Below are 17,447 nucleotides of genomic sequence, written 5' to 3'. Positions count from 1 at the left end.
GTTTTATGATTATGCAAATTAATACACACCAGAAGCCGCAGCAACAGTCTGAGAAATAGTTATATATTTTCCCCACCCAGCCTTCTCAGTGCCAAACCACAGCATCCCCCACCAGCTGCAGTTTTCAAGGGGTTCCTCATGTAGAGTGCATTGCAGTAGTCTACACAGGAGGTTATCAGAGCATGGATCACTGAGGCCAGGCTATCCCATGGTAAAGTCACAATGTATGGCACAGGGGCTTCTTGATTCAGAGTTCAGTTGCTCAGCCACTGAGTTATGCTAGCTTTGAACAGTAAATAAACAAAATTTGCTTCTTGTGTTAGGAGCCCAAATCCCCACCCTCCACAATGGAAGGGCCGATATTAAAAAAAACAAATCTCGTGGCACCATTCCATAGATAATTCTTGCCTTCATCTATCCCACTGATTCTGCTACCTAAAGCAGGTCACCCCCTCCCACACACACACACTCTCTCTGTTTCTGTCTTTTCCTAATGAGACGGGGGACAGGACGATTGAACTTTTAAATCAGTGGGGAGGGCAGGCGGGGGGAGGAGCTAAGAAGGAGCCGGCCCAGACTGGCCTCCACTGCCACCGCCTCTTCACGGCTCCTGCTCAGGCTGCCAGGCCGCATGGGCTCCGTCTCGGCCAGGCGGCTGCGGGTTCCACTGCAGCACCCTCACCTGCGGTTGTGTGGGCACTGGGTGGTGGGGCTGCAGCTGCGGCTGTGTGCCGCTCGCCAGCGGGCAGGGGGTGCTGCTGGGGGGGGGTCCCTGCAGGGGCAGTGGCTGCTCAAGTCCTCCTGTCTCTGCAGTCCCTGCCTGACTGAGAAAGGGCAGGAAGGCGGCCAGCCACAGCCTAATGTATGCTTGTGTCAATCACGCATGTGTGGCTGAGGGGGCCAATGAAAAGCCGGAGATCCACCTGTTTAAATAACGTATGGCCGGAGGCAGTTAGGGAGCTCTTTAGAAGTATCTGCAGGTGCCTGCCTGCCTGCCTGCCTGCCTGCCCCCCCTCTCTCTGTCTGTCTCTGTCTCTGTAAGCGTGGCCCTATGAATCAGCCGGAGTCCAACCTGCTCCTGCCACCCAGCAGCCTTCTTCTCCCGAGATTCCAAATGACAACCTGCTCTATTGGCCGCGATGCATACCGCAGGCAGAAACGGCCATCGCGGCCGCTCCTCCCACCCAGCAGCCATGCATGTCAATCATGCATGCGTGCCTGAGGGGGACGTCCAAAAGCCGGAGATCAGCGTCTTCACACCAAGTATGGCCGGAGGCCGGAGACGGCCCACTTTTGCTGGAAACTCCGGCAGAAAACCGGAGATCTGGCAACCCTAGTACATACAGTGTCACAGGAGGACCTGGGCTTTTGGGGGGTGGGTGGAGAAACACCAGAAGCCAGCCTGGTGTAGTGGTCAGACGGACCTAGGAGACCTGGCTTCAAATCCCCACTCAACCATGAAACTCACTGGGTGACTTTGGGCCACCACTGTGGGCAGATCCATACCACACATTTATAGCACAGCCAACACATTTAAAGCATGACTTCCCCCAAAGAATCCTGAGAACTGTGGTTTCCCCTTACAGAGATACAACTTCCCAGCACCCTTAACAAACAACAATTCCCGTGATTCTTGGGGGAAAACAATGTGCTTTACATGTGCGTTGGATGTGCTTTAAATGACCTACCCCACAGGGTTGTTGTGAGGACAAAATGGGGAGGGGAGAACCAAGTACGCCACTTTGAGCTCCTTGAAGGAAAGGGGGGGAATAGAAATGTCATATTAATGTTAAAAAAAACCCAGGTCTGCCAGAGAGGAAGGAACTTTGTGTGCCAAGGACACAGAAAGAGGACCAGGAGTTCTGGCTCCTGTTAAATCTCCCGTCAAGGGAACCCAGGAGTCCTGGCCACGTTGCCTTGAGAAAGGGGGCTTTGTAGCCAACAGGATTTGGCCCCGTGTTGGAAATTACATCACCCTCTGCACATTGAGGGAGATGGTCTTGCGGAGGTTTGAGACAGGGAGGGGAAGATGTGTGCTCAGGCCAAGGTAACTATTTCTACCTAAGGCACAGGAATAAATATCTAAGATGTCCACTCCGCTCGATGGGGCTTCCCCACTTGGTGACTGGGTGGGTTTGTGAGGGGACAGAAAACATCTTCCCACACACACAGAGAAAAAAAAATGGTCTACTGATTTCCCAGGCAGGATGTTTACTAGTGAGTTGTTAAGGCTTTCGGTTTCTGTCTTCCTTGGTCAGCCTCACCCGTAACAGGCCTCTCCTCTAAAGAGAGGGAAGCGATGAGGGTGAGGCGGCTCTAACTAGCCTGCCTGACAGAGCGGAAGCCATTTTGTGCAGGGCTGGCTGTGAAGAAGAAAAGGGTACAAAATGGCACCCTCCTCCTCCTGGAAGGGGCTACCTCAAGAAGCTGTTTTGTTTGCTTGTTTAAAACTTTTAATGCCACTTTTAACCTAAATTGATTCAAGGGTGGTTTAAAACCACACAACAAAACGATCTCGTAGATAAGCCAAGCGACAGGCCATGTTGAGAATGCCCCCAACCTTTTCCTCACAGCAGTTAGTTATCACCCACTTCTGACTAGGAAGGAAGGAAGGGAGAATGAGAAAGGTCTCAGCTGAGCAGTGTTGCCAACAAGAATTCCCCCCCCCAACCAGACCTACCAGACATCGTGTTTGAGAACATTTTTGCATTATTGTGAAACACTGTTATGAGTAGGGTTGCCAGGTCGGAACCATGCAAAAACCTGAGAAAATGGGGCGGGCCCTAGTGATGTCACAGGGTGGGCCCTAGTGACGTCATTAAACATGATACATTGTATCAACCACAGTTGCTTGGAGCATACCATTCAAAACAAATTCTCTGGAGATTAAAATAGAAATCTTACCAAAAATAGGGTGTTCCTAGGTCCATCTGAAGTGACAAGGTCATTCTTTCTCACAAGCTTAGGGTGATGCAAAATGGAAATGGACTGCCTTCAAGTTGATCCCAGATAGGGTCTTCATGGTAAGCAGTATTCAGACAGAGGTGGTTTACTATTGCCTTCCTCTGAGTCTCAGAGGCAGTGACTGGCCCAAGGTCACCCAGTGAGCTTCATGGCTGTGTAGAGATTCAAACCCTGGTCTGCCAGGTCACAGTTCAACACCTTTAGGGAACATTTAATCTAGCTTACTTGCTTCTGGCAAGAAGGGTTTACGTGCCCTCAGGGCAGGCCATTATTGGAAGAAAGGAGCTTAGTGTTGCAGAGATGTTAGATGGGAGTACAGATGGATGCCCCTGAAGGGAGCAACTGTAAACATGCTTATTAAGGAACTAAGCCCCATAGAACTCAATAGGAGTTACTTTTGAGTAGATATGGTTGCAACCATGTTAAGGACAAGGGAGGGCATTCTAGGCAGAACAGACAAATAATTGAGTGTCAGAACAAATTAAACCAGAACTATCACTAGAAGCTAAAATGATGAAACTGAGGTTATCATACTTTGGACACATCATGAGAAGACATGATTCACTAGAAAAGACAATAATGCTGGGAAAAACAGAAGGGAGTAGAAAAAGAGGAAGGCCAAACAAGAGATGGATTGATTCCATAAAGGAAGCCACAGACCTGAACTTGAAAGATCTGAACAGGGTGGTTCATGACAGATGCTCTTGGAGGTCACTGATTCATAGGGTCGCCATAAGTTATAATCGACTTGAAGGCACGTAACAACAGCAACAAACCTCCCTGATAGACTGTGGGAATGCTGTGGACACAATATATTTCAACTTTAGCAAAGCTTTTGACAAAATGCCACACGATATTCTGATTAGCAAGCTAGCTGAATGTGGACTGGATGGAACAGCTATTGGGTGGATCCACAGTTGACTACACAATCATATTCAGAGTGCTAATCAATGGTTTCTTCTCAACCTGGGGGGGGTAACTAGCGGGCTACTATAGTGCTTGGTCTTGGACCCAGTGCTCTTCAACATTTTTATTAATGACTTGGATGTGGACGGGCAGGGAATGCTTATCAAACTTGTAGATGATGCAAAATTGGGAGGAATATCTAATTCCTTTTTTTTTTTAACAATAATTTTTATTCAAATTTTCATAAAACATACAAAACAACATCATAAAACATTCAAAGACAAAAAACAAAACAAAACAAAAATGATTAAACAAAAAAATAAAATGTTGACTTCCCATTTGTCGCAGATCAAATCAGTTGTAGGTCTACAATATATAACAATCCTGTCTCTTAAATTATATTATAAAATCACTTTCCTCCAGTAGTTATCTTAATTAATCATCAAATCTCATAAACATTACTTTATTCTTTCCACAAAAAGTCAAAGAGAGGTTTCAATTCTTTAAGAAATATATCTATCAATTTTTCTCCAAATAAACATGTCGATTAATCCATCTCGTTAATAATAATAATAATCTTATTGTCATAACCATAGTCCAAATAAACATATCGATTAATCCATCTCATCAAAATCTGTTAGGTCCAATAATTTCAATAGCCATTATTCCATTATCCCTATTAATGCCATCTTCCATCTTCAATAGTCCTGTTAAGTCCAGTAATTTCAGTGTCCAATCTTCCATTATCAGTATTCCATAATAATCTTGCTGTCATAGCCATAGTCATATAATAAGAGTCTGATGGGAATTTCCTCTATCCCAAATATTTTCTTGCCATCAATTCTGAATAAGTTGCTGAAATATTGTTGTAAAGTCATATCTGTGTTCTTCTTTTTTACAAAATGCACTGGCTCATCTCTTGAGAGTTTTTCCATTGTCACATGGCTGCAGTTAATTCCATAGATTTTCTCTATATCAAACTCCATCACATCATTCCAGTCCAAAAGATTATCCAAGCCATTGATAACTTTATCTCTAATATCTTCATTAATTTCTTCAGAGATAACGTTAAATTCCAAACAGTAGATTTTATTTCTAATATCCATAAACTCCAGATCTTTTTCCAATTCCACATTTGTTCCAATCTCCAGGGCTTGTATCTTCCCTTTATTTTTTCTTTTCTCATCTCTGATCTCATTCTCCTCTCTCACAGGATCCCCTATTTCTTTAAGCTCCTGCGTCATTTTGCTCAGTTCAATTTTCAGCTCCTTACTGCCCTGTCGCAGGGTTTGTTTCGTTATCTCAATCTCATCCATTATTTTCTGAAACATAATTACTTCCAGATTCTCAGCCACTTTCTTGATTGCCATTTTTAAAACCACGAAAACAAAACAAAACAAAAATAAAGAAGAACCACTTCTTATTTCAACAACAATTGGGTTAATATTCCAGGCTTGATGACATCACAGTATAAACAGAGCAGCCTGCCTTATCTCTCTATGTTCAAGAACACAAAACAAATTTAGTTCCCAGCATCAAAACAGTTAGTGGCGTCGTGAAGAAGCAGATTCATCAAAATAAAATAGACCAAAAAGAGAATAGTCCCAGACAATATAATGTTCCTCGGAATAGAAATCCCTCTTCTGTTTATATCTTTAGAATGCACTTCCAGGACAGCTTTTTGCAATAGAAACAGAGATAAGCTGTTAATTTCGTGAATAACAGAGAAGAGTTATAGCTCACCCAGAAGTTCTTTAAAGCTGATTCATTTGACAAATCTCTTTTTGCTGCAACAATTTAAACCAAGTAAAAAAAATAATAGAAAGAAGGGTGCTTGCCTGTTAGTCCGTTTTCTCTTTGAAGAAAAGATAAACGTATCGCATTAATCAGATAGAGCTTGTTCGGAAGTCCGTCCGGCATTGCTGGCTGGACCTTTTCTCATAAATTAATGAAATCCGGTCCTCCCAACAAAAACAGGCTTTTGAGGTTGATCTCTACGTTTCTCCCTGCCCGGGAGAAATTTCATCAGTCAAAAAAAAAATGTTCTGACTGATTTATATCTGAATAAGCTTCTTTTGAGGCGGGAGCCCGTCTCAAAAGCAGGCACAAGCGAAGTCACCCTTCGGGAGGAATATCTAATTCCCTGGAAGACAGAAACAAAATTCAAAGGGATCTTAATAGGCTGGAGAATTGGGCTAAAAACAGCAGAATGAAATTTAACAGGGATAAGTGCAAAGTTCTACACCTAGGAAAAAGAAACCAAATGCAGTTATTAAGATGTGGGATACTTGGCTCAGCAATACTACATGCAAGAAGGATCTTGAGATTGTTGTTGATCACAAACTGAATATGAGCCAACAGTGTGATGTGGCTGCAAAAAAAGCAAATGCTATTTTAGGCTGCATTAACAAAGTGAGTGAAGTACTAGTTCTCCTTTATTCAGCACTGGTTAGGCTTCATCTTGAGTACTGCATCCAGTTCTTGACACCACACTTTAAGAAAGATACAGCAAACTAGAATGGGTTCAGAGGAGGGTAATGAGGATAATCAGGAGACAGGAAACAAAGTCCTATGAGGAGAGACTGAAAGAACTGGGCATGTTTAGCCTTAAGAAGAGAAGACTGAGGAGAGATATAATGTACCCTTCAAGTACATGAAAGGTTGCCAAGACAGAGGATGGCCAGGATCTCTTCTTGATTGTCCCAGAGTGCAGGACAAGGAATTATGGGCTCAAGTTACAGGAAGCCAGATTTCGGCTGAACATCAGGAAAAACTTCCTGTTAGAGCAGTATGATGATGGAACCAATGACCTAGGAAGGTGGTGGGCTCTTCAACACTCGAGGCCTTCAAGAGGCAGCTGGAAAGCCATCTGTTGGGAATGCTTTGATTTGGATTCCTGCATTGAGCAGGGGGTTGGACTTGATGGCCTTATAGGCCCCTTCCAACTCTTTCTATGATTCTATGTCTACCTATCCCTAGTGATGTCATTAAGCATGATATATTATCAACCACATTTGCTTGGAGCATACCATTAAAAAAAATTTCTCTGATTGGAGATTAAAATAGAAATCCTCTTCTTCTTCTGTCAACCTATCTACCAAAGCAGAATTAAATGCATCTTATTTGCTGTTAACTCAGGCTCTGTTCGCAATATCTGGAGCCACACATCTAAGACACGGGAGGGAGAATCAAACTACATCAAGTGCCCAGAACTGTGCATACAGCCAAATCCTACTGTTAGCTATAGACAGTAAGTTGCAGGAGGTGCAAGTCGTTTTATAGTTGACAATGGAAAAGCCCTTGTTCACTCAGTATATACTTTTAATCAGTTTCCCAGTTGATTTCATGGTCCCAGTCTCAGAACTCTATGATTCAGTGATGAGGCAAGGGACCTGTAACAATCAAAACCTCAGCATCTTCACAAAACTGCAGTTCCCCAGGTTTGGTTGGGAGCCACGCCCTTTAACTTGCTCTCTATCCAGCTTAACTGGTCTCAATGCAAAATCTGTGATATAAGAACTTTGAATTTCTACTAGGAATTGTCAGCACCGTCACAAAACTGCAGTTTCCATTATTCTTAAGAAAAAGTTAATCACAGTTACGCTGCTTTCAGACCAGCTTAAATATGTAAGGTTTCACTCTTAAATCAGGACTATTCTGCCAAAGGAAAATTTGCTATCAATATTACAAATATGCTGACCCTGTTTATTTGTTTGTTTTCAGAATTTGCACCCCCACCTTTCAATAAGTAAATAAATGCCATAGCTGATCATGATGTATCATAAGCACGCAGCATAGGTCGCAGCGGGGATCTTAGACAGGATCATACAGGATTTGTGCCTCTGCAAGCATAGCTCCAGCTGCAAGGGCACTCGGCAATGATGTCAGAAGATGGTGGGACAATTTGGATTAAGCAGCAGGTTTTGAAGTTGAATGGCTGATGCTCCCATTCCTAAAGAGCTGAAATAACACCAGCTTGCTGGGAATATAGTTCAAATCAGAAACTTTCCCATAGCCAGTAACTTATTTTAAGACTTGGTAGAAATTTGCAGATCTAAATTTAGAGCTATGCTCTGTGGCATCACCTTAGTAGTGTATTGGGGTGGGAAATATCTTTGCCAGTGCCACAGGTCTTGGTCTGGAAGCTCCCTTCCTTCTTTCACCACACCCTCCTTTCCATCTATGGCCATGAACCTTAAAAAAAACACAAGATATGATATAATATGATATAGAAAGGTACCTCTGAGAAAGTACAGAGTGCCTATCCCCCACTACCAAACAACTGTAGCCTATCCTTATTCACTTACAACTGAGGAGCAAAACTTCCTTCTGGAGAAGGCAGGGCTCTCAAGAGGTCCCATAGCACTACTGTTGTTTAAAATTGAGACTCCAGTTGATAGCCTTCTGAGAATACACTGCCCAGATATTAAAACATATGGAGGTCCTCTCATATCACTGCTGAACTTCAAGTTGGCCAGACCTGACCAGATCTACCAGGAAAGACATGAACCTGTGGAAGAGCCATAGCTCAATGGAATAAGGAGGGTCCATAGTCTGACTCAACCTAAGGGAACCCCGATCAAGCATTCTCAGTTCCCTTTCAGGTCCCTCATCTTCTGCTCCTTTGAAAGAGGATGAAAGGGATGACTGGAGGAGCATCACAAGACTCTCTATGAGCTCAACTGCCATCAGCTTCAGGATCACAATCAGCCAAATCAAAAGTAAAACTTTCTCTGGGTCGTAGGTTGGGGTGAGAATTTGCATGCTTTAATGCTTCACCTTGGGGATTAACCCACTCGCTATATGTGGGAAACTACCATGACAGGGAAAAGGGAACAGTTTTGGTCTGACATACCTGGTAAACCTGCATCTGGGCTGTAACTATTTTAGACTACGGGTAAGGGTTCACATGATTGAATGCTCAAAAATCCCTGCATATAAAAAAGTAACACATCAGGGAAAGTGGCTCTAGCTTAAATTTCTAGTTTCCTAAACAGAGAGTATATTTAGTTTTGTTTATTTTTTTTAATGGAAGAGTATTACATCATGTGAGCCCCACCTGCAGTGGGAAGTGATGATCTGGTAAAAGTTGAGTGCTTCTGTGAGAAGTAACCCTAAGTGAAACCTTTGTCACCAACATGTTATTTCTTTGCATACAACAGTTGTGGGTTCAGCAACACCTCTGTAGAGCGGCACTGAAACATGTGATGCAGCCTAAAATGGAATACTCCAGCTTGATTCAGCCATGATATTTGATGCTATTGCTTCTGTGTAGCCTGCTCTGTTCCCTGGTGTCTGGGCAAATCAAGTCCCACACTGAAGATGTAAAAAGGACTGCAAAGAAATCGGGGAGGCATGAAGGTAGTACTGATATTAAAATATGGATGGCCTATTTTGAACATTAATGGAGTTCTGCATCTCACTTGATAATGGAAGGCACTTTTATTTGTTTTTGTTTCTTTAAATAACATTAATATCATTTTTGAGGTATCTACCTAACTCTGGTAATGACTGAAAATATCTTTCGATGGTTTACCATAGTGGAACTCCTGAAGCCTCTGTCTTAGGTGTATCTTATCACAAAAACAAAGGTTTTCAGAGAGTCTTGTTAACCTGGTCTATCTTAAAGGTAATTCAGAGACTGTGCTTTGCTTAAACTGAAACTCTGGGCATGGGCAGAAAGTGTAGTTGGGTAGGGACCATCTCTGGTGGACTGTCTACTAATGGATAAGATTTCTTTCAAAGATTGCTTAACTGGCTCTACCGTAACCTAGTCCTAGGACATCCTCTAATGTTCTCAAGCAAGGATGCACATTAAGAATCACTTTGACACAGATTAGCAAAGCCTTCCTTGGTTTTGCTTTGTAAATTTTAAACACCTGGGTGGACAAGGAGGTTTCTGGTTTTAAAATTAAAAAAATATAAAACAAAGGAGACCAGGCAAGACTGACATCAGACCCCCGTGTAAACCATAAACCTGCACCATACATACAGCATACTCCGAAGCATATTTATTCTGAAGCACATCCCATTGCATTCAATAGGGCTTCCTCCCAGGGAAGTCTGCATAGGATTGCAGCCTTACACAGGTCTTGTGCTTTAATTTTTTAAAAAAAGCATTGGTCAAAATGTACGCGAGTAAATTATTTAAACTTTTTGGCCAGTCTCACCAACGATCACCGCTACTCTCGAGGCAGGAGGGGTGAAGCGGCCTGCTAAGAAGGAGCTGGCCCAGCCTGCCCTCCACGGCTCCTGCTGAGGCTGCCAGGCCGCGTGGGCCCCATCTCACCAGCGGTTGCTAGGAGACAGGGCCCATGTGGCCTGGCAGCCTCAGCAGGAGTGGAGGCCGGCCAGGGCCGGCTCCTTCTTAGTCCCGGAGCCAGTTCCCCTGCTCCGGAAAGGACGGCCAGCGGCTTCACCCCTCGTGCTGTGGGCACCGCTGGGTGGCAGCGGCCGCGATGCCCCCCCCAGCCAGAGACTGCTGAGCCCCAGGGGAACTAGCTCCGGGCTGGGGCTAAGAAGGAGCTGGCCCATGGGCCCAGCCTGGCCTCCACTGCCACCGCTCGCCTCCACCCATCACCCTCACCTGTACTTCTGTGGGTGGTGGGAGCGGGCAGGGGCTGCTGCTGGAGGGGTCCCTGCAGGGGCGGCGGCTGCTCAGTCCTGTCTCTAGTCCCTGCCTGCAGCTGCCTGACTGAGAAAGGGCGGGAAGGCGGCCAGCCACAGCCCAACGTATGCGTGTGTCAATCACGCATGCGTGACTGAGGGGGCCAATGAAAAGCTGGAGATCCACCAGTTTAAATGAAGTATTGCTGGAGGCCGGAGACGGCCCCCTTTTGCCGGAGACTCCGGCAGAAAACCGGAGACCTGGCAACCCTAGTTATGAGGAATTGCTTAACAAGGTGCATAACAGAATTTAAAAGTACAAGCAAACATTGGCATGTTGTATTTAACTCTGGAACTGCAGATATAAATGTGTGTGTGTGCCTTTTAGATCTGAGAGAAGTATTGCATTCCTGTGTTTGTTTTTTAAAGTTTATAAGTTTAAGTTTAAAAAATGCTCTGTGGTGTTTGTGTTTGGTTGGCTACTCTGAGACCAGGATGCTGGACTAGATGGGCCTTTGGCCTGACCCAGCAGGCTCTACCTGTGATTATTATAAGATGTACTGTTTATAGAAACGATACCTGTTGTGGCATCATCTTATTCAGTACAAACAGGGATTCCTGATTGGTGAGGCAGGTGCACTCTGTGCATGCTCATGCCATTTATGTCTGAGGCTTATAGCTCCTAATCATCATGTCTCCTCTGCTCAAGTCTGTGGGAGCCGGCTGTGGTTTGTGAGGAGTTCGTGGTTCTTAGGCTGCATTACACTTTGATTGGCGTGTGCCTATGCATTTCCCTTCTCAGTAAGCCAATTGGCAAGAACTTCCTTGTCTTTGTACCTTTAAAAAACAAGCACACCAGAGGATCTGGAGCCTTAACTTAAAAATCCTCTTCACTGTCACTGGCTCATTGTGATCTTGGGTGCATTAATCTGGTATCATTTCAATCAAAGGGGTAGTCAACTAGCCATGGCTTACAGCAGAAATGAAACAATAGTCAAGTAGCACTGAAGTGTTGCTGTACATAGGAACAGAAATGCAAAGGAGGAAAAATACATGAAAATGTCTGAAAGTTGAATTTTTTAAAAAAGCTAGGTTTTGGCTAAGAGTATGGTGCCATCTGCATATCTTAAATTAATTATATTTCTCCCTCCAATTTTCACACCTCCTTCTTCTTGGTCCAATCCTGCTTTCAGTATGGTATGTTCTGCGTATAGATTAAATAAATAGGGTGATAAAATACACCCCTGTCTCACACCCTTTCCGATGGTGAACCAATTGGTTTCTCCATATTCTGTCCTTACAATAGCCTCTTGTCCAGAGTATAGGTTGCGCATCAGGACAATCAGATGCTGTGGCACCCCCATTACTTTTAAAGCATTCCATAGTTTTCATGATCTACACGGTCAAAGGCTTTGCTGCAATCTATAAAGCTATGGAAGCTGCTTGGTAGCACAAGGAGATTTCCTTCTTTCCTTGGTCAGTTCCATTATCCAATGTATGTTTGCGATATGATCTCTGGTGCCTCTTCCCTTTCTAAATCCAGCTTGGACATCTGGCATTTCTCACTCCATATATGGTAAGAGCCTTTGTTGTAGTCTTGAGCATTACTTTACTTGCATGGGATATTAAGGCAATAATTCAATAATTACTGCATTCCCTGGGATCCCCTTTGTTTGGAATTGGGATGTCCTGTAGTCCCAAAATCACACAGGCTTTAGCTTTCTTGTCCAGACGTAGCCATTCTTCTGAGGGTGGATCCGTGGGGGAGTTTCTTTCAATAACACACCAAAGACCCTCTTGGCGTAAATACATTTCCATGCGGACTTTCCAGCTGGCATAGTTAGAGTTATGGAGCTGCTCTAGGGGCAACAGTGATGGATACGCCAACATCACTGGTTCTCCCCGCATTCGACACTGTACACTGGACCGGTTCAAGTCAGACTAGTCCTTCTTTGTGTTCTATGCTTACTCTGTGCTCCTTGGCCCCAGCTGTTGGCCTGGGCCCATAACCCTATGTTGGAAGCTGCTTGGTAGCACAAGGAGCAAGAAGGAGAGACACAGGTCTGGCTGCCGAAAATACTTTACTTATTTCCTTGGCAGACAGGCAATACACAACAGTAGTATACTCCAACAGCGATTCACATACAAAACAACTCCTAGCCATTCCCCCCACACTCTCTCATTCTTTCACTGCGGTTTTATGTACCTTGAGCTCATTTAGGAGATTAGTGGCTCCAGCTGCATTATTGCTGCAACATGAGCCTGTTATCTCCCTGGCTCTTCTTTGACTTGGTTAACCCTTTGCTATCTGTTTTGTGGAGCAAACTGCTAGCTCAGAACAATTTCCCCCTTGGCTAATCCCCGCCCTTGCTCCGGAATCTCCTGCGGGTGGGGCGGGAAGTGTTGACACAACTCTGCAATAAACGGATTGAGAGTGAAGTTGTTGTTACCGAGATGGGGCGCCTCCGCTGGCCCCCTTGGACTCTGTGGGTGACCTTTCTGTTGCTGGGCTGTCCTGGTGAGTATCTTTATTTATTTATTTATGCCTTGATCTTGGGGTTTGGGGCCAATATAATCCAGGCCTTGGTGGATGAGGCTCCCTTTCTTCTTGGTTTGGTTTGCTGACTCCTCCAAACTGCATCTTCCAGCAAGGAGGAACCCACCACTTTTAGTCTGGGTACACACACCCCATACCTTTCTTGCCGAACCAATGAATCCTGGAAACTGTAGTTCCGATGATTCTTGGGGGCCTGGGGAGGGCGGAATGTGCTCTAAAGGTCTGGTATGCACATACGCAGTCTCCATTTTCTAGGAAAGGTGGCAGGATGGATGTTCATGGTGCTCCCAGAGGAGGGCATGAGGGACTGAGTCGGAGAGGGAGAGCCGGTGATTCCCAAGAAGGAGCTGCGAAGTTTCTCTTCCCCTTTTCAGCTGCCCGCAGCCTGCCGGCTCGAGGTCTGCCCAGCAACCGTTTCCGTAATCTGCACTCCATTTTCCGATTGGTGGAGTATTTCCCCCTCGGCTAATCCCCGCCCTTGCTCCGGAATCTCCTGCGGGTGGGGCGGGAAGTGTTGACACACCTCTGCAATAAACAGATTGAGAGCGAAGTTGTTGTTACCAAGATGGGGCGCCTCCGCTGGCCCCCTTGGACTGTGTGGGCGGCCTTTCTGTTGCTGGGCTGTCCTGGTGAGTATCTTTGGGGGCTAAAGTTCCCCGGGGGGCGGGGGAGAGAAGAATCCCCCCCACCGAGCCTGATGCGGGTGAGGGGTGTGTGCGCCTCATTTTGGAGGATCTGGGAGCACCCCATCCAAAAGCTGAGCCAGATCCCTTTGTACATATCTGTCTCCCAAACTTTATGTGTGCTTTGCAGGCCGTCTGGGTCAGGGACCGTCTGTTTGCTGAGCAGTAGTTGGCTTATAGCTCAAGCAAGAACCGTGGAGTACTAGCACGATTTATGGCAAGGCCGGGAAGGCGGTTCACACGTTTCCCCCATCATGTGTTGCTGCTTCTCTAAACTAATCTGGGTGAAATATTCATAACGCGACATTCCTCAGCCTATCCTCCTGTCTGCTCACTGAGGACTAGCAACCTTGCCTGCTGTTTGTATCAGCTTTACATTCTGGAGGCCCCACACAGAAGCCAGCCTGAGATTGGGGTGCCAGATGGGTGTGCAGAGGGCTGTATTTTGGGAGGTATTATGTCATGTGTCCAAGAGTTCCTTTGCATTGGGCGCTTGCATCACCACCATCAGTTTATGCCGCTTTTCCATTGTAACACCCGCCCGCCCCCAAATCCTTCTGTGGATTAAATGTGCCTGCCAAAAATGTAGATTTCATAAATTATGAAGGCGACTTCTGTATTGTTTATGCCTAGTATAATGTACATGTTAAAGCCATAAGGATGGTAAACTAAACAATTCCTGAGAAGCAAGGGGCCAAATAGGCTTCCTGCTCAGACTTTGGGCACTCAGTTTGTCTCCTTTTATATTATTTCCCTTCTCCCTTCTCCCCCCTGCCCCCACTTCCAATAGGCTGAACCCTTGGTCTGGCTTCTGGGGCTTTTAGACACGGATTTTTCTTGCTTGGAATATTCTCCTCCTGGAACCCCCAGATTTTGCTTGGCTCTATTTGAGGATCAGAATCGTTCACTTTTGTGCTTAAATTCCTAACTGTATTCTTGGTTGTTGTTTTGGTGTGTTTCACCTTTTGAGGTTGCTGTGCTTATGAGACAACCTGTTTCTTCATGGGAAGTGGGGGAGAGTTGTGGAGACACCACCAGGGCCTTATTTGTGGGCGAGAAAAATCACACGGGGGGATTTTTGGGGAGTTTAGATTGGGAGGAAGATAAAATGTGTTTTGCACTCTGCTGCTTTTTACAGTAGGGCCCCACTCATACGGTGGGTTACGTTCCGGACCCCCGCTGAAAAGTGAAAACCACTGAAAAGTGGAAGTCATTGAATAGAATGGCGTGCGACGCCCGGAAACCACTGTAAAAGCGGAACAAGCGCCATATGAGTGGGGCTTTAGTCTAATTGCATCTGAGACCGCTGCATGAGCGAAGCGCCATAAAGTGAAGCTCTGTAAAGCGGGGCCCTACTGTATTGAAGTTAAGTTTTTGATGGCTATTTTAATGTGTTTGTGACTATTTTAACTGTCATACTGCTTGCTCTTATTTTAAATTGTTTTGGTGGTTTTATGGGAAATTGTCGTATAAATATTTTTTTAAAAAAATAAATGGAAGTAAACAAATAAATACATACAAGTTATGGAATGATCTCTCTGACAAAGTCCGCCTGGCGCCAACACTGTTATCTTTTCGGCGCCAGGTCAAGACTTCCCTCTTCTCCCAGGCATTTTAGCATGTGTTTTTAAATTGCTTTTTAAAAAATGTGTTCTTAAATTTGTATATTTGTTTTTAATGTTTTTAATTGTTGTAAACCGCCCAGAGAGCTTCGGCTATGGGGCGGTATACAAATGCAATAAATAAATAATACTTGTGGATGGAGGAGAAGAATTCAAGGGTGGCACCTCTCCATTTCAAATCAAAACAGAAAAATCTCCATAAGCCTCCTCACTCTGTCTGCCACAAGGCAGGGCTGCCTAAGGGGGCAGGCTTTGAAAGAGTGAAGGGTAGTGAGGACAACTAGTTCCACTGTTTTTGTTTGAAAAGACAGAGGGGACATCTGATGTTGGGTTCTCACCTTGGGAGCTTGTGTAACTTCCTGAATTTCTAACGCAGATGCAACCAGAAGCAGGTTTGCTCAGATCTTTTATGTTTTGAAGTGTGTGTGTGTGTGTGTGGGAAACCCCTTGGAAGTGGCTTTTCGGAGCCTCATTTGATCTTAACTGAAAGGAAGTTGAGTTCAAACCCCAGAACGCTACACATGTTTGCTGCTCGTGCAATTCAAACAGACTCTCTTGCAGATTTAAACTCCTCCCACTCAGACGGTTCGACCATTTTTGTTTAGGTTTCTAAGTATTTTTGAGACAAGTGTTAATATAGCTGCTGAAAACTGCTGCCTGGTCTGTTCTGCCTTGAAGCAGAAGTTGTCCAAAGTGCATTCGTCACAGTTCCCACAAGAGTGGGATGCTTGAAGCTTAAAGTCTGTGCTAAGCCCCCTCCCTTCCCCCAAAACTCTCACTCGGTCTTAGCTATTGCTGTGGGGCTGTGATAACTGTGGTTCAGGCATGAGGTTCTAGATGGGTAAAGAAGATAATAGGTCATAAGGAAAGTCCTGTTGCGGTAGCCAAATCTGTGAGGCCCTCCCCCCTCTGTATGCTTTCACTGTAATGTCTGAAGAGGGCTTTTCCACATGGGAGCATTACTTCATACTAAAGACACTGTTTTTACCTCCATTTTCTATTTGCACCACCCACAATGCCAGCGGCAAACACGGTGTTTTCTATTCACACTGAGGGGAGGGATCAATTACGCAGTTTCCTAATGACCACATCCTCTAATTTAACATTTCCACTCACTCTGGTTGCTTGGCAACCAAGCATGCTGTGGTGGGTTCCTTTTAAAAAAACCCATATAAGTGTGAATATCTGTGTTTTCCCTAGTAGTATTCGACTGAAATACAAATCTTTTTTGAGCAATGTTATGCTTTTGTGCACAAGTTAGGGGGGAAAAGAAAATAAAGGCACCATTTGCAGCAACATAAAGAAGTAGTAGGAGGAGAGCAGCTGGAAGTTGCTTTTCAGCCTACAGGAAATAAAATGAACGAAGGGAAGAGGAGGGACTGGGTATGGAGAAGGGAACGATTGACATACCTACCTTAAGAACATCAGAGCAAAGTGTTTGCAAGTACTAGATATATGGAATGAAGCCTCTTTTTCTTCCCTTTTCATATTATCAGTGGATTGGGTTAGTACGGATTTACAGGGGGGAAACTGCATGATAGCTTCTGTTTGCTGGTAACATCATGTGAACCATGAGAATTAAAAGAACATGTAAGTACCAACTAAACGCACCGTAAACCACCATGTAGATGAGCCCTAAGTATGCTGGGTGAGCATAGTGGCTGTAAACAGGACAGTCTACTAAGTAATATCAGCCAAAGTTATTTTTCTCTGCAACTGATGAGGATTTGTGTGTTGGCTCACTGGTCTCATCTAGTGGCCAGAGCTGGTATGGCAGGGATTGGCACATTTTTAATTTTGAGAGGCGTCGGTTACAAAATGGCTGAATAGGGGTATGGCATAATACAAACTGGCTGCCTTGGGCGAGTGGCATAATACAGAATTAGAGAGTGTAGGATCTTTGTTGCTTCTCCTCCCCATACAATCTCATGTTTATCATTGGAAGTCAGCTACATCCCACTGGTCCCGATTGTGGAGATACAGCTATTAAAGGAATAAGAACCCTGTTTTCCCCCAATGCCGAGTCTAAACCAGAGCCTAGCTTGCCATCCTGTACCACTTACCTGGGAGTAAGCCCCATTAAACACAAAGACTAACTTCTGAAGTAGA

The 17,447-nt window shown here is 44.8% G+C and overlaps 2 protein-coding genes across 4 annotated transcripts in view; one reads left to right on the top strand and one right to left on the bottom strand.

The window, feature by feature from the left end:
- Positions 1 to 13,478, bottom strand: part of LOC133381527 (proteasome subunit beta type-9-like) — a 32,356-nt gene extending 18,878 nt beyond the window's left edge. The window contains exons 1-2 of the mRNA XM_061620722.1: positions 13,171 to 13,478; positions 3,625 to 3,763 (exon numbers count right to left, since the gene is read on the bottom strand). The gene's annotated coding sequence lies outside the window, so the exon portion shown is untranslated. The remainder of the gene's footprint in view (positions 1 to 3,624; positions 3,764 to 13,170) is intronic.
- The window catches only part of LOC133381525 (major histocompatibility complex class I-related gene protein-like), a 30,469-nt gene continuing 25,896 nt past the window's right edge, over positions 12,875 to 17,447 (top strand). The window contains exons 1-2 of one of the 3 annotated variants that reach the window (XM_061620716.1): positions 12,902 to 12,994; positions 13,289 to 13,662. In XM_061620716.1, coding sequence (XP_061476700.1) covers positions 13,599 to 13,662 — 64 coding nt within the window. In that variant the 5' untranslated portion in view covers positions 12,902 to 12,994; positions 13,289 to 13,598. Of the gene's footprint in view, positions 12,995 to 13,288; positions 13,663 to 17,447 lie in introns of all 3 variants that reach the window. The other 2 variants (XM_061620717.1, XM_061620718.1) reach the window with 2 other exon arrangements.

The sequence above is a fragment of the Rhineura floridana genome, chromosome 3 (genome assembly GCF_030035675.1).
Source record: "Rhineura floridana isolate rRhiFlo1 chromosome 3, rRhiFlo1.hap2, whole genome shotgun sequence".
Taxonomy (NCBI): Eukaryota; Metazoa; Chordata; class Lepidosauria; order Squamata; family Rhineuridae; genus Rhineura; species Rhineura floridana.
The sequence above is the reverse complement of the archived record's forward strand: the minus strand, read 5'-3'. Positions and strand labels throughout refer to the sequence as shown.